The following is a 23,732-nucleotide window of genomic DNA, read 5'->3' on the forward strand; positions in this document are numbered from 1 at the left end:
AAATACAAAAATTGTGCATAACGTAAGGGAAAAGTTTAACAAAAATTCCTGAAGTTACCTATTTCGTTTGCTTTTAATATAAAAAGTGTAACAGGAGAGCCCCAATGTACAAATACAAAAATTGTGCATAATAAAATGTACCATAATTCTGTACATACAGTGTAAACCATTTTTTAAAAAATAAACCAGGGTCTTCTCTTGACCTGGAAGAAACAAGTATAAATGTTCTAGAAACATCAAGATGTGAGCATAAATACTCCCCCCACCCTGCACCCTGGATTGGCAGCCAAAATCGTCCCTGAAGTTAAACAAAACCAAATATTTATTTAACAAAGTCTTTATGCGACAAGTTTCTGCGTAACCATAAACTACAGGGGGAAAGTAGCAAGTCATTAAATCCCAGGAGGGTAGCATCAAATCCAGACGGAGGTTTTTCCCTCCCCGGATTTGCTGCTACCACTGCTCTTGTTGGAGCTGGCTTTGGCCTTCTTCTCCTTGGAACAGGAGGGATTGTTCTGGTTATTGTATGCTTGGATGGCAAGGTCTAAGCGTTCCTGAGCAACTTTTATTTCTCGCTGGAGGTTCTCCAGGTCAGCGGGAATGTTCTCTTCATTGCTACCATACTGCCGTTCTTGTGCAATGTTGGCCTTGTTCTGCTTGTAGGCCATTTTGGCATTAGACAGTTCCGTATACTGAATCTGGTCGGGTTTCACTGCAATGTTATAGCCCGGAGGGGCGGATGGCGTATTCCAAGTGAATGGATAACTGTAGGTTCCCGAGTCTTCCAGCTCCTTCCGCTTATTGTTTAGCGTGTCTCGGATGGTGCCAAAGCCCAAGTGGAGCATTTCCCAGAAATTCAAAAGTAAACATAAACAGCTCACACCATACATGATTAGCAGGAAGATGGTTTTTTCTGTAGGCCTTGAAATGAAGCAATCTATTTTGTGCGGACATGGGTTCCTGCTACAAATGAACTCTGGGCTGACTTCAAAACCATAGAGGAAATATTGGCCTATAAGGAAGCCAATTTCAAACATAGTCCTGCTCAGGAGCTGCAATATGTAAATTTTCATGAGCCCATCCTCTCGAATCCGCTTCCTGCCATCATGCTTCATTTTGATTGGGGGTGGATTTTCCTTGTTCTCCCGTTCGCTCTCTAGCTCAATCTCCGGGTACATCATGGGATCCTCCTCGTGGTCATCCTCTGCCTCTTCTAAACCTCGGTGCTGCCTCCAGCGCATTGGGAAAGGCTTGCTTCGGATCTTCCTCTCCAGGTCACCATGGTCCACCATCCGGGCAATTTTGTGAATGGCATAGCCCAGGTACAACACTGAGGGGGTGGAAACAAGGATGATCTGAAAGACCCAGAACCGCACATGCGAAAGTGGGGCGAAAGCATCGTAACAAACGTTCTCGCAACCTGGCTGTTCCGTGTTGCACACAAACTTGCTTTGCTCGTCGTAGTAGATGGAGTCCCCTCCCACAGCTGTGAGAACAATGCGGAAGACAATCAGCACGGTCAGCCAGATCTTCCCAACAAATGTGGAGTGGTTGTGGATTTCCTCTAGTAGCCGTGTCAAGAAACTCCAGCTCATGGTGGTCAGCAATTATAATCTAAAGTAAAAAAGGAGTGAGGGGAAAGAAGAGGACTTTTAATATCTTGATAAAACCAAAACGAATACTGATTAATTTCCCACCACCCTACAAGGCTTTAAGAAACCAAAAACTGTTTTTGTGTTTGGAAAAAGCCTCAGTAACAGATCATGACAATATATGCAATATATGCCCAGTAGCTTTTAAAAGCTGTCTACATCCTGCGTTCTTGATGTGTACATAATTGAGGGGAAATATGTGCAGGTGAGTCTGTTTTTAAATTTCTCAACATAGACACATGATGTGGGAAAACTGTTAACAGGACTTCCTGTCCATCCCCTGCCCCCATTAAGAGCATCTCTGGAGGGGGTTTAGCCATGTGGTCACAACTTAAATCCTTCCTACCCTGAGGTTTCTCCCAATCTTTAACAGCCTGTGAGCACACAAGCGTGCACACACATACATAAAGACACATGCATTACTAATTTGCTCCACCGAAGGTATAGGTACCACATACTCTTTCCTCCTCCCCCACAAATTGTAACAGGGACCAGGTAAAAGTGGGAAATATAAACACACATCCTCCCCCTCCACCAAGGCTGCTAACTGCCAAAAGTATAGAAACATGGAGTTAATTCTGTCTTATCTCTTATACACATAAAAAATCCATGGTCCTTACAGACAAGCTCAGCCCCAGGCATGTGCTCATTTGCACGATCAGCTGTTACAGGGCCAAGGAAGAGAGAAACCAAGGCCTACTTCCTCATCAGTGGTGCTAAGTTTCAACTTCTGAGCTGGATCTACTTCTTCTCTGGAATGCCACTGCAGAGGGTATTGCACCTCTGGTATACCCCTCTGGCCTTAGCCATCAAGCTCTCGTGGGGAAGGAGAGCGCTGGTTTGGCCATGCTCTCTTAGACTAACCTCCTACACAGGAATAAGGGTCTGGGGAAAGACATATGCCTCCCCAATCAGTAGAGGAAGGGGATAATAATATGTAGCAAACAAAAATCACAGCAGTCAACAGCCCTATCCTCAATGAAACATGTCCATTCATTTAAAGAAGTTAGATATGCCTTAAACATGTAGGGAAAACATCACTCCACAAACAATCCAAACATGGGCACACAAAGACCAATCTTCCCTCAGCCTGGACTCTTTATCTCCCATAGAGCTCAGAGGAAGTCACATGTACTTTTAAAAAGACAAAAATATCTTGTAGGAAACAGGCTAATACACCCTATTAGGTAAAATGTTATATTTATGTGGGCAGCATCCCAATTCTAAGATTATTTCTACAGAGAAACGAGCTCCTTAAAGAGGTTATGCAATCTTCAACTTTTGGGGTACCCCACATATTTGGCGGTCTATCTCTCCAAGTACAAACCTGTGTGCCACCTCTTATCTTCTCAGAGCCCTCTTCTGATAGTTCCTTTGAATCTATTATGTCCTCTGCCATGGCTTCAGTCTTTTCCTCTGGAATAATCTCCCGGAAGAGGGTTAAGAGGAGTTCAACGCATGTCTGGCTTTGGAGGGCTTCAACGATGGGTATTTTATAATGGATGATACGTGGGTGTGGGGTGGGGATTGCCACTGTATTGTTTTGAGGAATTGTCTATATTAGGCAGACTGTTGTCTGTGTTTGAACGCTTATGGATATGTTTTAAATTTTTGCAACAGTACAGTTAGTGCTATATAATAAGCCTTTGAGAATAATGGAAACGTTGGGTTTACAAAGGTTTTAGCAAGAAATAAACAAAATTATACAGGGAGCTGGAGAAAGTAACTTCTAAGTTCATAGATTTGAATCAGGGACTTCTAATTCATACATCAGCCCCTAAGCCAGTCTAGTCTACCACATCAAAGGGCAGCTAAACCAGGATCTATATCCAGTATGGGTACTGCCACTGAAAATGGCAACAGCTTTTCAGAGGGCATGGGGAAGAAGCCGGCACAACCACCAGCTTCAGTTGCACCCATTTTGCAAACCACCATTTTGGAAGTCAGAAGTCTCCAGAAAAGAACAAAAAATAAAGGGCCAGTTTAGGCAATCACCAGAAACAACGGCAAAGCCTCTCCTGGAAGTACGTGCATGGGGAGGGGAGCATAATATTTGAAGGTAAAAATCCTCGCGGCACACAGATGGCCAACGAGCCTAGGGAGGAGGATCCTGTCTAGCCTTCCTCTTTGACCTGCTGTTTTCCTGTGTGCAGGAGGTCTGGCTCTGGCTTCCTGAACATTTCAGTAGTGCTACAAACAAGCAAGGTGCAGCAGACACTGCAGAACTCCCAACAGTGGCTGCTGAGAGATCTAACGACCTCCATTTCAGCAATTTAAAAAACCAAAAATTGTGCCCATGTGAGATTCAAGAAAAAGGGAATCTCCCAAGAGGGTCACAGACAGGTGGCAGTTTTTGTCTCTACGAACTCGGCTTGCCTGTAAAAAGGCAGCTGCATGGCCTGCAGCATCTGTAAGATTTATGCTTGTGAGATGGCTCCATGTGTTGGGAAGAACTCCATGCTAACTTCAGGGATGGATCCTCCCCTGGATCTCTCTAATGGGAGAAGTCGGCATGTATCTCCCCCCAGCACCAGCAGCTGATTCCAGAGAATATCCAAGACCCAACAGCCTTTGACACAACCACAGAGCTGCCTTGGCTGTGTACATCAGCAGCATCTCTGAGCCTAACTGTTGTGAAAAGAAGGATCAATACCTTAGGGAAATGCCTTCTGTACTGAGCCTCTCTGTTCACACAGGTAACAAACTGAAAATAAATGCAGTCCATATTGGGCAAAGGGAGGGGAGGACACAGAGTCTTTAAAAGAGCAAGGGCTCTCGTAAGTGCATTTTGCAGAACTAATAAACGAGCAATTTTCTAATGCTGGCAGCAAGGAAGGGAGACATTCCAGCAGCAGCCACATCTGATTACCTCTTCCCAATTCAATTAGGTTCATTCATTCTGGCTGTGTTTGTATGCGCCCAACAGACAGTGTCACTTCCTTTTAGGAAACACCATCCATTTCGATGCTCTGCCCTGGAACAAAAATGAGTCTTGAAAAATACCACTGTTACCTGTTCTCAAGGTTTGCCAATAGAACATTCATTATAATTTCTTCCCTTGAAGAGCTGCTAACACTACTCTTATCCATTCATAAAAAAATCATAAACAGAGGTATAGAAGACTGGCCATATTTTTGAAGGTATGGAATATGAACCTGGGACCTTTTACATGCACAAGGTATGTGCTACCATTGAGCCACATTCCTCCCCCCAACCTCCAATTATGGCAGCATTGTGGATAGTAAAAACTTGCTAGCTCAATTGAAATTATTAATTTGCAGGAAATGCTTCATTGTTTATGTTAGTTTGGCTCAGTTATTTTATAAATATATATATATATTTTACTTTTAATAATAAGAACAACAACATTCAATTTGTATACTACTCTTCAAGACAACTTAATGCCCATTCAGAGTGGTTTACAAAGTGTGTTATTATCCCCACAACAGTCACCCCATGAGGTGGATGGGACTGAGAGAGCTCCTAGAAGCTGTAACTGACCCAAGGTCACCCAACTGGCTTCAAGTGGAGAAGGGGGAACTCAAACCCGGTTCTCCAGAGTTCCCCCCCTTAGAGTCCTACCGCTCTTAACCACAACACCAAACTGGGTCTCAATATTGAGCAGTATTGGTGGAATGAACTTAAAATCTGAACAAAAAAATACAGTCTGCATGCAAAATCCAAAGTTTTCATTGGCAGAGAAAAGCCTAAACATTTGATTAATTTCTCCTTTCTAGATGTTGCAACTTGCACACAACTTTCTCAACAGGGAAAGAGAAAGTAATGGGGCAAAGGGGGGGGGGTTGGTCTGGGAGGTGCTGACTGCTGCTGAACTGCACTTTTGCCACAAATACAAAAGAGCAAGAGCAGAGGGCAGGGGCAGGACTCTGCTCTGGCAGAGAGCTGAATATCATTGCCGGATAATTGGCTGCAGGTTAAACTCATGTTACAGGGACGGCTGGAGGGATCAATTTAAAAGGTGGCAACCCTATGCACAGTATTGTTATAAAAATAAAATAGGAGGGAGACCTATGCATGCTGCCCTGAGGAGGAAGCTAGGGGGTAAATGTAATCCCTAAATCCCTGTGTGGATCAGGGCTCCAGACTTGCCTAACTCCAGTCAGAAAACATCTCCAGAGAAGTAACTCCATAGAACTTTAAATAGGCAGTCTACACTGAGGACAGGTGATATGCTTCCTATTCCATTAATAGTTAACCTTTCAGCGGTGAGCAAGTGGGCCTCCAATTTTAACAGAACTCAGCTATCCATCAAACCTTTGGAGGAAAAGTCTAGAACTTGTATCCACAATGAGGCAGAAATGCCTGGAGAGCTCACTGGCTCAGCACTCATCAGTCACGTTTGTGTGCGGAGAAAGGGTATTTAATTCCTTCCCCTCAGACAATTTTCCTAACTAAAATTGTCCTCCCACACCCCAACTGGTTGTGGAGAAATGATGGGTACACATTTTTTTCCCAGCATGGGAAAAAGCAGTTGGGACTGGGAGTGGCGACATTTTTCAGGGGGGAAAAGTATGAGGGAAAAGATATAAACAGACCCCCTCCCCCAATGCCATGTCCTCCTTTAAATACATTATTTTGTCTTTAAAAGTCTTCAGGAAAATGAAGCACAGAACTGCACACTCTCTTTCATCCAGAGAACCAATGCCAGCCAAAGGAGACAGCCTATGCGAGAAGGGCTAATACAGAAGCAGAAAGCAGTCCACAGCTTCACAGCAGTCAAGAACTGTCAACTTCTGTGTCTTAAAGACCCAGTTATTCACATTTGGGAGACCCCCAAATAATTTGCAATTCAAACTTCTTGCTTCTAAATCTGTTCTACTAAATTCTAATTCAAAAAATGCCAGTTCTACATGAATAACTTTTCTGAACATCTGGGTGCTCTTATATAACAGTGTAGTGAGAATCTCAATCTACTCTACTCTTCTTTTTTGGCAAATGTTTCCCAAGTAACAGGGGACTTTGCCCGTCTCATGCAATAGGCTGGAAACATAAAGAGAGTTTTAAAAACCGCTATGGACATCTGTGTGGATCTGAAGGCAGCTTCTCCAGAGATGCTTTCTTTACTCTGTTTGCCTAGCCTGAGCATTTTAACAAGACACAGTGAAATCCCCTTCTCAACCTTTCCTCAAGAGTATAAAAATGAGTGTGAAATTATTAGATCTGTGCTGTATATAATCAAGACAGCCAAATATCTAGGGGATGGGAGGGCCGCTATGATGTTTGTGGGCTGTCAAAATAATGAAGATGTCAACTTAGTTGTATTTGCTCTTAGAGAAAATCCAACCACATAGATTGTTAGAAAACAAAAACAACCCCCCCCCCCAAATTGCATGTCCAGCACTAGTAATTCAAGGGAATCTTTCTGTGCCCTCTAGGTACCAAGGAGAAAAAAGCAGCCAATGTGACATTTAATTTTGGAAGCCTTCCCTTTCAATGACAGTTGCAGCTTATGATTGAAAGAGCCAGGTCGCTTAACACAGTGGTGATTTACAGAGGACCAAGAGGGCAGGGCTGTGCTCACAGTTATTATTTCCACACTTGTCTGCCCAATAGGGCCCCAAAGTGGCTTTCAACACCATTCTTCCCTCCTCCATTTTATTCTTGCAACAACTGTTACGTGGGCAGGGTAGGTTAAGAGTGTTTGATTGGCCTGAGGTCATCTAGCCAATTTTCATGGCAGAGTGGGGATTCAGACCGGAGCTCCCAGTTCCTAGTCCAGTACACTAACCACTACACCAAGCAGCACAGCCTCTGTTCACAGGACTACACCGTACCTTAGGCTAAAGCCAGGTGTCACTGGGTCATAGCAGCTGCTTCAACCTGCAATCCTGGCTTCCCAACTTGCCTAACAGACATTATCTTTCAATAGACAGAAGGTTGCCCCCTTCTCTAATGCTTCAGGCAGGGTTACCTGCCTTTTAAATAACAGTATCTGAACATAGTATAGATATGGCTTGCTGTACATGCATTTCCTCCTTTATCTCATTAAAATTAATTTGCAAACACAGCTGCAAAACTGCCCCAGAGATGGGAGGGGCACAAGTGCTGCACAAGGCTCCCTAAGCAGCTTTCCCCGCCTTCAGCCTGAACCCCACTGAACATGTGCAAAGCCAGGCTTCTAAGAGCTTTTCCTGGGACTGAAAAATGTTTGTATTGAACATGCTGAAAGGCTAGAACTAGCCACAAAAAGCATTTGGCATTTGTCTTTTTTCACCCTTAGAAGGAAAAGTCAGGGGGGCACAGTACATGGACTGAATGATGGGGTGGGGGGAGGGACTGAGTTGTAGCTTTCCTTTGCTCACATGAAACTACTGATAAATAAATTGTATGTAGGCCCCAGAAACCTAATTAAAGGATTCCATGCTTGGGCCATTAGCAGAGTTTTGTTTGGCATAGGAAGCATGATTATAGGTAGTTTTGAGCTGGTTTTGCTGTCTGTGCAGGAGAATAAATAACAAAGCATACACTTGCTTGTATTTAGAAAAGAAATAAGAGTTCTTTATTGTAGGAACTCCATACTCTGATAGGAAAGGAGGAGAGACAGATCCTAACTACCTATCTAGTCTAAGGATGGACATGGATGGCAGAGCAAGGCCTGCATCCATGCTGCCAAGATGGAGAGAGGAGAAGCGGAGAGAGAGGCGGCGCCTGGAACAATGCCAGGAAGAGAAGCGAGAGGGAGGAAGTCAGGATGAGGAAATCCTGAGAATAGCAATCTATATATCAAAGGACAGTCAGAGCAGTAAACAGTAAACAGAGTGCCCTGACCTCTCTATCTTTCTATCTCTTTGGTTTGTCCCCCTCTGAAACCTGAGGAAAGGGACAGCGTGGAATCCTCCTCTTCCCACAACTAACTCAAGGATTTCAAACTATGTCTGATATGTATAACTGAGCAAAAAGCAACACCCTCCAGCATTTCCCCCCATGTTAAACATTAAATCTGAACGGAAACTGCAACCCACCCACCCCGTCTGAACCCTTTCAGGCCATCAAGCTCCAAAGGGCTCTTACCTCACATTCTCCAACCTTGGGATGAGGGCCTCTCCACTTTTGAAACTATTGCCCATGACAACAACCACTGTGAAAACTATGCAAACAAATCCACAACACTTTTTATTAGCCCACTTGCGGGCACACACCTGTATCATTTGCAAGCAGCACATGGTGTGGCCCAGAAGGAAAAAAGGAAGTGGCTCTCTTCAACCCACACAAGGGAAGATGGAACTCTTCCAGTTCACCAAAGTTCCTTACTTAATTCCCTAGAAACGATCTTTACTTTCAAGAGGCAACCGGCTGTTTACAAGCCTGCATTGTGGCTGCAGAGGCCATGTGTGTCCCAGATGTGCATGCTGTGTCCTAAACAGGTGTCCCAGAAACACATGGTGATAAGATACAACCCTGCTCAATCCAGCACCTCCAGTGTAGCAGGATGCCATATTACTGACAACCCTCTCCCTACAATCATGAAGGTTGTTTCCACATGGGGACAACTGCCTTTTTTTGCTCTCATTGCCACTGCAAATGCAATGGAGCCTCCTCACAAGGTATGAGCCAGCATTCAAAATGGAGTAACACTAATAAAATCCAGCTCAAAGGCACATTATATCAGCAATACAAATGTGTGTCTAGTTCAGCCCTGTTGAGAACACTGGCTGAGATCCAGCTAGCCATGTATGGTTGGCACCCAATAATTTTCCTGTGTTTCTCTATGTTCCTTGCAGCCTCTTCCCTGAAAAATCATTCCTGGGGTCACAGGACCCATACAAAGGAATTGCCATGTGGGATAGAGGGCTGAAAAGAGGAGCAACAAGGAGACACCCCCACCCCCGCAGCAGAGCTACATATGTGGAAAAGGGAGGAGAGATTTCAACCTCTTGTGCCTTCTTTCTCCAGCCCACATAACTGTTTCTCCCACGACCTCAGGGATGATTCTTCCAGGGGTCAGAAGCAACTACAAGAATGGAGTTTTTCTACATTCCATGCATGGATGGTTGGACTCAAGCCACCGGCAATTATGTTGCTACAACACAAAGATGGCTCTTGGGACAGATCTGGCAGCTGTCAAAACTGCAAAATGAACCTTCCTACAGAGGCATTAAGCCAGTGCTTAGAGACATGGAAAAAGTACTATCTCCAATATACATTATCTATCAAATGGCAAAGTGCATCACAAATCTCTAACCACTCACACAGAGGTTGTTTGTTCTAACTTGGTTGTTAGTGGGAAGTGGGGTTCCCTCCCAAACAGTATTATAGTCCTTTGTTGCACCTCCCAGATTTTTGTTTTTTCTGCAATCTCTCTCAAATCTGTTTCGCTGTGATGTTTTAGGAAGATCACAGCAAAGCCAGGGTGGAACCCATGTGGAAGGGAAAGTTGGGGATCTTCTCAGGCCTATCCACACTGGAGCCATTTCCTCTGACCCAATCTCCCAAAGCAGCCATTCCTATCAACAACCAGAAGGCTTTTCAACACAAATATCAGCAACTGAATATTGCTATCAATGTATCTAATTCTCAATACAGCCTAATCTGTGGATACTTAACTCCGGAGCCATCAACAGAGAAGACAGATCTTTCTACAAACCTGAAAAACACCTCACACCCTAAAGCATCTATAGCTTTAAGAACAAATGACCTCAGTGGCCATTGCTAAGCAAATACAACAGTATTGCCAGCCTCCCTTGGTTGCTGTCAGGAAAAGATGGAGTAGGGCCCTTTCCAGGGCTGTTTTGGCCTTTGAGGGAGGATTTATCGGGGCCAGGCCTGGCAACAACCACCAGGCAACTTGCTACCATGTGACTCACACAGGCCTGGCTGCTTGCTACTTAATAAGAGCCACTCCATTAAAGCCAGCGTGGTGTACTGGTTAGTTTCAGGCTAGGCTCTGGGAGACTCAGTTTCCAATTCCCACAGAAGCTTGCTAGGTGACCTTGGGGCAGTCATGCTCTCTCAGCCTAACCTACCTCACAAGAGTTGTTGTGAGGATAAAATGGAGGAAAGGAGAATGATGTTAGCTGCTTTGGGTCCCCACTGTTGAGGAAGGCAGGGTAGAAATGTAAATAATTAATATAGCTGAAGATGAAAGATAGAAAGTTTGCTGGCTGGTGGGTGGGAAGGAGAAAAGGAGAGGATACGGAAGTTGCCAGAGGAAAAAGGGTGGGGTGCGGTGTAATGTTTTGCCATAGTTTGTGTTTTGTTTCTGCTGGCTAATGTGAGGGTTCTGAATAATTGTTACTAAAATGCAGGCCTCAGAAGTAAGAAGGAGGGTGACTGGACGAATAAATAAAGCCTGCTGTTACTGGATGGTAGCTGTACCCAAGGGGGTGAAGTGATCCGCAGGTTTCAATCACAGTTATGAGGGAAAGTGTTCATTCTGTCTAGTTCAGTGAATCTGTGTGGAAGTCTGAGTGGTGAGAGCAGGCAGTTATTCTTTTATTCCATGAGTGAAGAACTGAGGGAAGAAGTCTCTGTGTTCTACCTTTTTGGATGAACTCAGTCTAACTGGCAACTGAGGGAAATAAGGCTTTTTGACTGATTCTATTACTTTTAGCCTAAGTGGCAACTGTGTGGAAAATTAGACTTTGTGGCTCAATCTGTGAATAACATTTAAGGATCTATACCTATTTTGAAACCACCAAGCTTATGAACTTATTCTGAAACCAATATGCTTATAAATACTCTGTAACCATTAGGCATACATACTAATAAACACTATTTCCAATTAAGCAAGCATGTTTCATCTAGCATATAGGATCTCTTTTTTACCTCACAGCCACCCCCATGTGCTGACTGTTCTGTCATACTAATTTCTATAATTAAGCCTGCCTATAAGTTAAATTAAGAGAGAAGGTGACAGTGAAAAGCTAAGGGAAGACTAAGGAAATGATGCAAGCAGCAATATATAGGTCACATAAAGGGGGCAAAATGCCACAAGAGGGATACATGAGAAAGTGAGGTGTCTGCTGCAACTCCTGTGGGTTTCCCATTTCGCATCTGGACCTGACCCGGCAGCCAGCACTGCACAGTTTTCCCAAGGAGGTGCTGCCAGGGGAGGAAAGGAAGGAAAGCTGGAGAGGGGAGCAGATAAAGGCAGGCTGGCTGGTTGTTAAGAAGCAGAAAAGGAAGCAGGAAAAGGAGAGAGGCTATGGGGGTTTTCAGAGAAGGAATAGGAAATAGTGGGGGAGGGAAAATGCAATGCCCCCACACTCTGTGCAGGTCCTCCGCTTGTAGTATAATATCATAACAATCTATCTACTAGTTTCTCTGAATCCCCAGCTCTTGGTTTTTTTAAATGCCTTTAGCCCCTTGCATTGCAGAGATATTCCTTTCCTCTTATATTCCCACAAGGAACGGCTAGAAATGTACGTCTGCACCTATAGCTGTGATTGGGCGGGGCAGTGTTTCAAGACAAGCTCCATTTTTAAAACAGCACTGAGCAGCTCACCACTGTGCGACTCCCCATGCTTTTAAAGACCTTTCCCCCATCTTCCTGACAAACAATATTAGTGTGTTGCAATATGGCTCCGTAGGGAAAGGAGAGATTCCAGACCTCAGGAGGCCTGGCGCAGGCACCCTGATGTCTGCACTTTTGTGCAGGTATAAGAACGGGAGGAGAGGAGCAGGTGAGAACAGGGCTGTGTAGGTGCTGTTCTCACCTACACTGCTTGCAGATGTTGCTGTGGCACGTTTCTGCACCCACGCCTGGAAGCATCCCCCAAAAGACAACAACCACCAACCTTCCAACCCAGACTGCACTGTGCTGTAAGAAATAGTGCAAAGGCAGTGTGGTAAAGTGAACAGAGTGTAGTAAAATTTCATGGCCAATAATGCTTCACACTGCCAGCAGACTACTGTGTGTCTGAACAGCACTAGAAAAGAACTCTCCCAGCATATAGAAACATCCAAGACAAGACCAGGCTGAACCCTATTTCTGGACATGTTAGGGTTTTTATACGCTGGGAAGGTTTTACTTGAGGAACATTTAAACACAGAACTGCCTATCTGCACCCTGACGTTGTATAGTCCAGGAACTGTCTTTTAAAACCAAAAGGTCAAACTTAGACGTGCTAGTGGAAGACTACTTCGTTTAAATGCAGATCTGTCCTAGGCACATAAGGGTGAAGGGGTATGTGCATTTAATCTGGTGAGCTTGAAAGCTTGCACAATGTTTTATGTCCCAATAAAAGGGATTGCATGGATTTAGTTCCTGACTGTGTTTAGAGTCTCAGAGAGAAATCTGGCTGATCTGACACCATGCTCTGCCGTTAAGCTGGCAGGTGTTTGTGTGCCAATCATGCTCTCGCAGCCTAACCTACCTTACGGGGTGATTGTTGTGAGGGTAAAATGAAGAAGGGGACACTTACAGGCCCCAAAGGGAGAAAAGCAGTGTTTCAGTATCTAAATAAACACAAACTCACTTGCCACCTCCCAGTGGAAACCAGAGCATGAGCATGTGGCCTAAGTGCTGTATCCTCACAAGTATGGCCCTATGTCTATGTTCTGTACTATATTCACAAGATCTCTGAACTGGCTGTGATTCCAATCAACATTTTACACGCTCACTCAAGCAACAGTGTCAGTACTGGAGTGAGGATAGGGTGTTTCATCAGAGGGAACTACTGAACAAGTAGTGCAAGCAGGGATCGCGGTAACTCCATCCCCTGTTTTCATTGCAACTTTTTGGTGCTGCAATGTATTTCAATGGAGCCGATGTAAGTCATTCCACTCTGGTGGCCATCATTCCAGACCCAGAGCACTTTTTCTGCTCCCAGAGACTGTCCTCAGAGGAAGATTCTGTAACTCCATCTCATGTTTTCATGGCAACTTTTTGGTGCTGCAATGTATTTCAATGGAGCCAATGCAAGTCAATTGACAATGGAACTTGCCTGGGGGCAGCCGCTTTGGGGGTATATAACTTGGACATCCAAAATCCAATCTTCGCCAAATTTGGAGGGTGGCTGGAGGAGAGCCTGCTGAAGACTCCCTGTGAGGTTGGCATCTCTGACTGTCAAGGGGGCCCCCGGAAGTGACAAACCACAAGCCAAACAAACTGCTCTAAAGTTCGTCATGGTTCGTCAAAAATGCGTTCTCATGAACCACCAGTTCGTGAACCATGAACTGGCCCGGTTCGTCACGAACTTTGGTTCATATTTCGGTTCATGCACACCTCTAAAGCTGACACACAGATTGGTTTAAGGGAGCAGGCTTGTGTAATTTCTTTGCTGTGGCTACTAATACAGAGCAATGGTGACAAGGCTTCCACACAACAAGTTTCCCCAGTAGGTTTTTTAAAATCGTGATTTAATCGTATTATATTGATATACAGTTATAACAAAATATGGATCAGGTTCTCTGAATTCCCAGCTCTGATGTGTGTGTTTTTTTAAAAAAAGTAAGTCTTGAGCCCATTTTGTTGTGGAGAAATACTTATATCCATATATCTCTGCAAGGTAAGGGGACAGAGATGTAATTTTTAATGAAAGCTGGGAATTCAGAGAACCTGATGCATATTTTGGTATAATGAATATTGATATAATGCTATTAAATTACTGATTAAAAAAGAAACTTCTGCAGTAGAGGGGAAATGGATGCTGTGTGGGTGGAGCCAGGAAGATCTGAACTTTTCCACCCAGATGGTAGCAACATAGGCTTTGCTGTACCTTTCCCAAAATTCTGAAGCAGAACAGGTTTAAGAAAGATCAGAAAAAAGCTGGGAAAACTCAGGAGGTGCACAAATGCATGATGATGCTGTGGAAAAGTAGGGGGGAAACCCCGCTTCTCAACAGCATCAAACTTGGGGCAAGTAACCTGTGCAGGAAAAGGAAACACCCTAACCGTACAGGAAGACAAAGATGCCCATGATACAACACCCTGTTTCCAGCAGGGACCAGTCAGATTCTTCTGAGAAGCCCCCAAGAAGGGTATGAAAATGCCTAAAAGCAGCTCTCCCCTGCTGTTTGCCCCCCTTCCTGACATCCAGGAACACTGAGTTATCAGGGCTAATAGTACTATCACCACATCTTGTGGCAATGATTATTATAAATCAAATAGCAGGATTTGAAACCAGTAGCATCTTAGAGACCAACAAGATTTTCAGGGTGTAACTTTTCAAGAATCAAAATTCCCCTTTTCAGTGTGGCAGAACAGTTCCAATGACCTGTGAGCACTGCCCCTTTATGCCCTCTGGGGTGTCTGGGATTAACCAGTGACAGTCTAAGCCTCCACCTGGCATGTGCCACCCATCTGGTGCTCCCCCAACCCTCAGATAAGTTTTTGCTCCTTTTCTCTTGTACCAGTTGCCACCACTTAGCCTTTGTGGGAACTGCCCTCACAGAGGACCAAGACTCCTTGCTCCCCTGTGCAGGCTTGCCACTCTGAGCCCTGCCTTGCGCCCAGTCTCCTGCTACCCAGTACCTGGTTACTGCAGGAACTGCTTGCTGCTCTTTTTTGGCGCGGGGGGTGGTGGTGCACCACTGGGGAATCAGAAAGTTGCCAACAGACTATCATCTTCCCATGGTTGAGCAGTGGAAGTCTATGTGGTACAGAGACCAGCGTTTAAGAATTAAATGTATTTAATAATTAAAAACATTTATTAAAAAAGAAAAATATTCACGCTCACACTTTTAAGCACAGCGCTAAAGCAAGCAAGGAATCTCAAAAGAAATGTGTAAAAACGCAATTTCTCTCTCCCTCCTTTGGTACACACCTACCTTAGATCTTCTTTTAAAGCAAGCTCTCTATCTTAGAATGTTCCGGCTTACTGAGAAGTGCTCATACCTTTCATGGTTTGGGCCTCTAGCCACCACATGGTCAATGGCTGTCACCAGCAACAGGCCAGCTCCCAGCTCCTTCAGCTTCCAGCTCAAGTCAGCCAAAGAAAGCCTCCTCCCTGTGCCAGGAGGACATCCTTTCCCTTTGCCTATTGCCTGGGCAGGTCAAAGGGACCCCCTAAAAAGAAAGCTTTCTTGTACTTTAGACTTCCAAGTTAAGCTATTAACAGAAATTCTTCTGGCCACTCCTTTGTCTTCAGCTGGGTGGGACATCTGCATAACTAAAGATCCCGGATAGAAAGCATTTGGCTCCCTCCCCCCATCTCCTGCCAGCTGAGGAGGAAACTACAAGTTTGAAAGTTCTGGAGCAGTCCAAACCTACAAATAAAAACATTTCTCCACATCTCCCCCTCCCAAGATTCTAGCAGAGGAATGCCCTTTTACAGCAGGTTGCTCTGTATAAATGTCATAAGACATTTATAAAATACATACCATACATTAGAGAATCTACATGCAAGTCATCAGTCACATAACCACACAGAGGAGTTCATTCTCTTTAAGAGTTTATGTCCCTCCTGGAAACGAAGTCTGCAATCACACTGTTGCACCCAGCAATGTTTTCACTTTTTATGTCGAACTCCTGAATCTTCCAAAACCACCTTTAATTTTGCTGATTGAATTCTTCATTGTTTTCAACCACTGTAGTAGAGATGAGTGGTCAGTTTGATGGTGAGACCCACCCCCTGGATGGCACCCAACACTTCCGCTAAATGCTCTAAATTTAAGTCTTTGCAAAAGATCATCAATATAAGACACCACAAATTCTGACATGCCACTCAAAAAGTTATTAGCCAACCTCTGAAAGGATGTAGGTGTTTTTCTAAGTCCAAATGGCAACACAGTAAACTCATAGAGACTACCCGGAGTAAAGAGGGCCGATTTAGCCCTTGTCTCCAGCTCTAATTTCATCTGCCAATAACCCTTACAAAGATCCACTGTGGACATCATCCTGCCAGAACCAAGCATGTGTATCTGCCCTGGGCATCCAGCTTTGTGATACTACTGAGTTTCCTACAGTCCACATTGAACCTAATTGAACTGTCTGATTTGGCCACACACACACACAAAACCAGGAACCACCCATGTGCTCAAGAAGAGCCTCAACATACCTTCCACCTCTTTCTGTATGTCTCCCAGCACCTTACCATTTACTCTGTACCGAATGCACATCAGGCCCATCCGTACTTGGATACATCCGTTCTCCCCGGTTCTTCCTAATAACATCCTCAAACGAATGTAAAATGCCAGATTCCCTCCCTGTCCTGTGGTGACATATCTGCTGGCCACTTCAGTTCCTCCCACTGCACCGGTTTGGAAAAGTAAGCCAAAACATCCACTAAACTTTCATCTGATTCCTCATCGCCTTCTCTCCTCTTGGTTACATTCAGCACCATCTTTTCCGTTAACATACAGTTTCAACATGTTCATATGAACAACCTTGGTCTTTTTGTTGACTTCTCCATAGATATGGCATAAGTGACATCATCTAGCTTATCCACAATCATATGAGGCCCTTCTCAGCTTGTCTGCATGCAAACACAGGAAGATTATCTCTTCGTCATCTAACTCAAAAGTCCGTGACATAACTGTTTGTTCTGTGTGGGCTCTGTGCTGAATCTACTGCCAGTCAGTTTTACTGTGACACCTCAAATTCCACTGATAGGAGACAGTCAGTAGTCTCTCTATCCACTCTCGACACCATGTCATAATTACAATGTAATTATAAACAGAGTCACCACAAGTTCAATGGATTTAGAAAGATGTAATTCTGTTTAGGACTGCACCATTAAATCGTTTTTATCTAAACTAAATACCCAACATTTCAACCCAACTCCTATTTCAATAATGAAGAGGGTTCCCCCCCCCCTTTTTTTTTTTTTGCTCAGGGACACTTTAAAGAACATTAAATTTACTTTAGAGATCTACTGCTGATTTCCGCCCCCCCCCCCTCACAAACAACCCCATCTCTGCCTGGTTCAAGGGTCTGCAACTGCAGCCTGTCAACTCTTGACTGGTGTATGAGCAGCAAACCAACAGAAAGTGTTGGTAAGCTAAACCCCAGGGATGAGAAAACTGCCTCCATTAAAGCATCACAAGAACAAAGGCTCCTTCTGCAAGCATATTGAAGCATCTGTTTGAGTTGAAGCAAATAAAACACTTTGCAGCCCAGTGACTCCACAGGAAAATGCCCCTTGCACCAACTCATCTGATTCAAATGTTCCATTGCATCTCAGTATCCATAGATGCAGTCACTACCCTCACCCTACACAGGCCAACCTATTTATTTACAGCTTAGTAAGAATACCTCAACTTGTCTCAGAACAAGAATGGAGTACAGTGGCACCTTAAAGACCAACAAGATTTTTCAGGGCATAAGCTTTTGAAAGAGTCCCAAAAGGAGCTGGAAATCTTGTTTGTCTTTCAAGGTGCTAAGAGACTCAAAACTTGCTCTTCTCCTGCATACCAATACGGCTATTTGTATCAGAAACCCACAAAGCAATTAATGGCCCTTCTAGTCTCCTGTCTATGTATGCCACAACTGCACTGCTCAATTTCACATACTAGAACTGGATAGGAATTCTACACTCCACAACTATTACTTTTCCTTTCCCTTTCTTAAAAAAAAAAAAACTTCAGGCACCAAAGGCCAGAGGTGCAAGGTCGCTACCCATTCATTCTCCCTCTGAGGCGGAGGACATCTTGGGTTGTTTCCTTTTGCCCAATCAGGGAGGCAGGAAGTAAAAAAAAAATAGCTCTTCCTCTTCCTCTTGGAGCCTAGGAACGCCCCGTTGTTCCAGTTCTTTCCTGCCTCCAGGGAGAGCAGTTGTGGCTACAGTTTTCTCTGTCAGCCCACAGTCCTGTCTTTTTTGTCTTCTTTGTCCTAGCTCTAGTTTTTTCCTTCCCTCTTCCTCTCTTATTCTTCTCTACTCTACCTTTCTTATCTCTATTCCTCCCCCCCTCTTCAACTCTTTTTTTCTCTGGGCCCAAGTCTATCAAGACGATGGAGTCCAGGGACTCCGAAGATAGCTTTATGGAGGGTGAGGAGGGAAGCTCACCAACGGCCGCATCGGCGGCAGAATCGGCTGCTGTACCCGGTACCGTCTTGCCGCCCAGGCTTGAACGGCATCCCGGCACCTTTCCGGCTGCAAAGCCGCGTACTTCTTCAAAAAAATCGCGACGCAAGCAGAAGGACTCCCAGGCATCAGGGCCAGTCGAGCAGGCCACCAGCAGCCCGTTAGATGCAGCCGCGGTTTTGGCGGGAAACCAAGATGGCACCCGCGCCGATTCCCGCGCGGCTCCCAGTGCCGCGGTCGCCAACCTCCAGCCGGGAGAGTGCCCTGCAGGCCCTTCTACAGTGACGTGGCCTCTGCAGTCGATCGGCACCGGAGCCCATGGGACGGGTAATGTACAGGGCGACCTCGGTTCCCTCCTGAGAGGCGAGTTCATGTCCTTCCTACAGACCATGCGGGAAGAGATTTTTCATTGGTGCCAGCCCCCTCCCGAGGCAACAAGCCAGTCTTCCTCCCTGCCTCCTTCCCCCCCCCCAGTAAAGTGCGGCGTACATCCTGCCAGTGGCCTACCGTTCCAATCTCTTATTGCACTAAGATGCGATCGACAACTCACAGTGCCCTTGAAGGTCAAGTCCAGCCTCAGATGGTGGACCTCAGCACCCAACCTGCGGTGGGGGAAGTCGTTCCTCAATCCTCCCAGGCTGCAACTATTCACCGATGCCAGTCTCACCGGCTGGGGGGCAGTTCTGGAAAACCGACCTGCTCAGGGTACGTGGTCTCCGGAAGAGACTGTCCTGCCAATCAATCTCCTGGAAGTCAGAGCCATTCGCCTTGCTCTCGCTTTCTTCAGCCAAGACCTCGTCGGCAAGGATGTTCTGGTACGGACCGACAACGTCTCAGCCAAGGCGTATATCAACCATCAGGGGGGCACCCGGTCCCCCAAGCTGCACAGAGAGGCCATGAAGATCTTACACTGGGCGGAAGCCAATCTCCTCTCTCTGCAAGCCGAACACATCAGGGGCGTGACCAACATTCAAGCGGACTGGCTCAGCAGGCAGTCCATCCACCCAGGAGAGTGGGCACTCAAGAAGGAGGTTTTCCATATGATTGCGGAACGTTTCGGGACACCGATCATGGACCTGTTTGCCACTCCTGCGAACTGTCAAGTTCCGAGGTTTCTCTCCAGGTTCCTGTACCCCCAGGCAGAAGGGATAGACGCTCTCTCTACTCGGTGGCCCAAGGGGCTACTGTACGCCTTTCCACCGATCCCGGTTCTTCCCAAATTTCTACGGCGGATAGCAGAACGTCAAGCGGAGGTAATCCTAGTGGCTCCATGGTGGCCTCGGAGACCCTGGTTCTCCACGATACAGGCACTGACGATTTCCCCTCCGATGCAGCTACCAACGGTACCAGATCTTCTGCATCAGGGCCCGGTGTGGCATCCCCATCCAGAATGGATGTGTCTGACCGCGTGGAGATTGAGAGGCAGTACCTTACCAGATTGAGGTACCCTCCGCAGGTGATCCTTACCCTCCTGGCGTCTAGGAAGAAATCAACTATTAGGCTATATAACACCACCTGGAAGGCCTTCGCTCGCTGGGCTAGGAGGAAGAAGGTTAACCCTCTGCGCCCGTCCATCGTTATGATTCTGGACTTTCTCCAGCAGGGCCTGGAAGCTGGACTCAAGCCGGCCACTCTCCGCAAGCAGGTAGCGGCTCTGTCTTCGGTCTTTCCTGTCCTGGAAGGTTGTCGACTCTCCCGGCATCCGCACATCCAACGCTTCCTCAGGGGTGCGACCTTGCTAAGCCCCCCAGTTGTTCATCGTTTCCCTACTTGGAGGCTTCACGTTGTCTTATCGGCCTTAACCAGGCCCCCGTTTGAACCTCTCCATTCAATTTCCTTGAGATGGCTAACCATCAAGACTATTTTCCTGGTAGCTGTCACATCAGCGAGGCGGATCTCGGAACTGGGGGCTCTGTCAATCAAGCCCAACCTGTGCATTTTTCACCGGGATAAAGTGGTTCTCAGGACTGACCCCACCTTTGTTCCCAAATCCTGTTCCAGATTCCATAGGGCTCAGGAGATCAATCTGCCATCTTTCTGCCCTAACCCTTCTCATCCTAAGGAAAGGGACTGGCATACCCTCGACGTTCGTAGAGTCCTCAAGTCGTACCTATCTAGTACTGAATCTATCAGGTGTTCCGACTCGCTCTTCATCAATATTTCTCCTCCCAACCAAGGGAAGAAGATGTCCTCGGCAGCCATTGGGAGGAACATTCGGTCCTGCATCACGGAAGCGTACAAGGCGTGCAACAGAGACATGCCTCAGGGAATTACTGCTCATTCGGCGAGAAGCGCGGCAACTAACGCAGCATTCCTCAAGGACGCCTCCGTGGAAGAGGTTTGCAAGGCAGCCACCTGGTCATCAATTTCCACATTTGTCAGACACTACAAAATGAACATTTTCAATTCAGCGGACGCTGCCTTCGGAAGGAGAGTTCTCCAGCACGTGATGTTCGACGGGGAGCCTCTCCCACCCGGAGAAGACTAACTGCTTTGGGAGTACCCAAGATGTCCTCCGCCTCAGAGGGAGAACGGACCTTTGGACACTTACCGTGAAGGGTCCTTCTCCTCTGAGTGCAGGAGGACATCTTGCCCCTCCCAGGCTCCCCCGTCTCCTGTTACTCCTCTCTGATACTTCCTTATAAACAACACCTTTCTGGCTGGAATTTCCTGTCTCTCCTTCTACTCTCAACATGCCGCAGTCGTTTTTTCTCACTGTTTTTTACTTAACATAGTTCTGCACACCGACTAAGTTTTTCCTTTTTCGGGTCGGGTGCAAGTTTTTTCTTCTTGAAAGTTCTAGTATTTGATAGTTTTTTCTTCTACTGCTTTGTGGAGTCACCAGAACTGGAACAAGGGGGCGTTCCTAGGCTCCAAGAGGAAGAGGAAGAGCTATTTTTTTTTGACTTCCTGCCTCCCTGATTGGGCAAAAGGAAACAACCCAAGATGTCCTCCTGCACTCAGAGGAGAAGGACCCTTCACGGTAAGTGTCCAAAGGTCCGTTCCCTTTCAACTAATTTGCATTACAGGTTCAGATAATTTCTTGCCAATTCACACATTATGAAATCCTTGTGGCCACCACTAGGACTTTGGATCACACATGCACTGGGATGTGCATGCTTCCCAGGTGCGTGCAGGTGCAATTCAGATTAGGACTGTAGCACATATGGAGAACAGGAGCTTCAGCCCTTCCGTTTGCTCTGTTTTCCTAGCCATTAAGAGCCTCATGAAGCCACTATATGTCACACCTCGCAACTGAGATGTAATGAGAAAAAAAATCTCAGGAATGTGCTTGTGAGCAGCAGAATTTTGGATAGCTCAAAGTGACAAGGTTGGAGTGAAAGCCACAGTGAGAGATCAAATTGGGGTGTGGCAAGCTACAAGCCACACAAAGAACATAAACTGTGTTTGTGAGCAACTACTGCCAGAAAAAAAGCAATGCTTACAACTGAAACAGGAAAAGCTGTGTGCTTTCTTTTAAAGCAACGGAACATCGATTTAAACTGGTTATTTACCAGGAGATGCGCCCGAGGGTCTACCATGGACAACATTGCAGGGGACTGGGAGCTGCCCAAAGGCTTGGAACATAGGGCTATCCAGGGTTTTTTTTCTGGGAAAAAAGGTGGTAGAACTCTTAAGAGGGAAATGAGGAAGAAACACACGGGATTCTTTTAAATCATATTATTTTCAAGCACTATTGCCGAGTATCTTCAAGAGGTGCCGGAACTCCATTCCCCCGCGTTCCCCCTGAAAATAAGCCCTGAGGCTATCAATCATCCAATGAAAGAAACAGGGAGATTTAAATGAGAGATCAATCCGCTCTGCACCAGTTACTTATGAAAAACAGTTTTGAAAGCAAAGGATACTTTAGGTTGGATCTGGACTACATTTTCCAATGGAAGAACGGAATTTTCCTGCCTCTCCCTCCCCTCTTCCAGCAGCTCACTGATCTCCATGAAATGCTGCTCCTGGGATAGAGAGGATCCTAAGGAACGATATGAAAAGGGTCTGCAGCAGGATGGAGGAATCAGTGAAAAACTGCTAATTTAATCTGGATGCAACTATTTTTAGTTGATGCATACATGTGCTGCTGCAATCTATCTTCAAAAAGGCATTCTCATCCGAGTAAGAGAGGAGGGATGTACCTATCAAGACGATGTACTCTACTACAGTGTATATTTGCATTTTGTTTAAAAAAATTAAGCCCAAACACGTTTATTTCACTTTTTTCCTGTAGGAAAATTAGATATTTTGGGGAACGCTGAACGAAATTACTATGAAATATTTTCTCTTTTAGAATGAGTTAAATACTTTTTAAGACAAGGTTGCGTTCACTCAAAGTACTTTCTAGAAACTGCATAGTATGGTTGTAATGAAAAACAATCTACAACAGCATAAGGTAATGATAACTCCTGTGCTTATCTATATCATATATTGTTTATTGTTTAAAAGAGTCTAATTTTGCCCACATTTAATATGGCATACTGCATGCAAGATAGTAATGCACTATTAGAGGGTTAAGATTAACTCAATATCCAAATCTGCTAATAGCCCCTACAATTATTGCTGCATTGAGGCAGTTTCTAAGTCCAAATAATACAACTTCTTTTGTTTACTACAAAATTCATGCTTTCTATTTTCGGGTTTTATTTTTCCCCACTTTCCTGATAGTCAAGACCCAAATCTCAATAGCAGAAAGCAAAGCAGCCAACAGTGCTCTCACTCTTTCATATTGGGGATATTTGTAGTGTCATCTGAACGTAAGCAAGACAATTATACTTTTAAATTTCACAAATATGCCAATGAGTACAATGTTATACGCTAACAACATCACAATGGATTAGGGTTGCCCATACTGAAGGTCCCTAAATCCTGATAGCCCATCACGCACACTAACTGTTGCGTTGTCTACTAGTTGCTTTGAAGATCTGGAAGGGTTAAAGTTAATCTATCTTTATTCATGTCAGGCTCTCTCCCTTGATTGGTAGAAACAAAGCTGGATCCTCTGGGATCTGGTTCAGTGGCTCCAGCAGAACATGGGTCTACATTTAGTTCCTGTGTAGGAAGTTATGGGAAGTTTTCTTCCAAAACTTGCACCCTTGACAATTAAACACACACAAACCCTACTTGATAGTGTTCTAATAAAAATAGGGCCT

General features: G+C 45.3%; 1 protein-coding gene across 1 annotated transcript in view; it reads right to left on the minus strand.

The window, feature by feature from the left end:
- Nucleotides 1-23,732, minus strand: part of GJC1 (gap junction protein gamma 1) — a 32,979-nt gene continuing 9,247 nt past the window's right edge. The window contains exon 2 of the mRNA XM_054995651.1: nt 1-1,614. Coding sequence (XP_054851626.1) covers nt 414-1,595 — 1,182 coding nt within the window. The 5' untranslated portion in view covers nt 1,596-1,614 and the 3' untranslated portion in view covers nt 1-413. The remainder of the gene's footprint in view (nt 1,615-23,732) is intronic.

Source organism: Eublepharis macularius, chromosome 12 (genome assembly GCF_028583425.1).
Source record: "Eublepharis macularius isolate TG4126 chromosome 12, MPM_Emac_v1.0, whole genome shotgun sequence".
Taxonomy (NCBI): domain Eukaryota; kingdom Metazoa; phylum Chordata; class Lepidosauria; order Squamata; family Eublepharidae; genus Eublepharis; species Eublepharis macularius.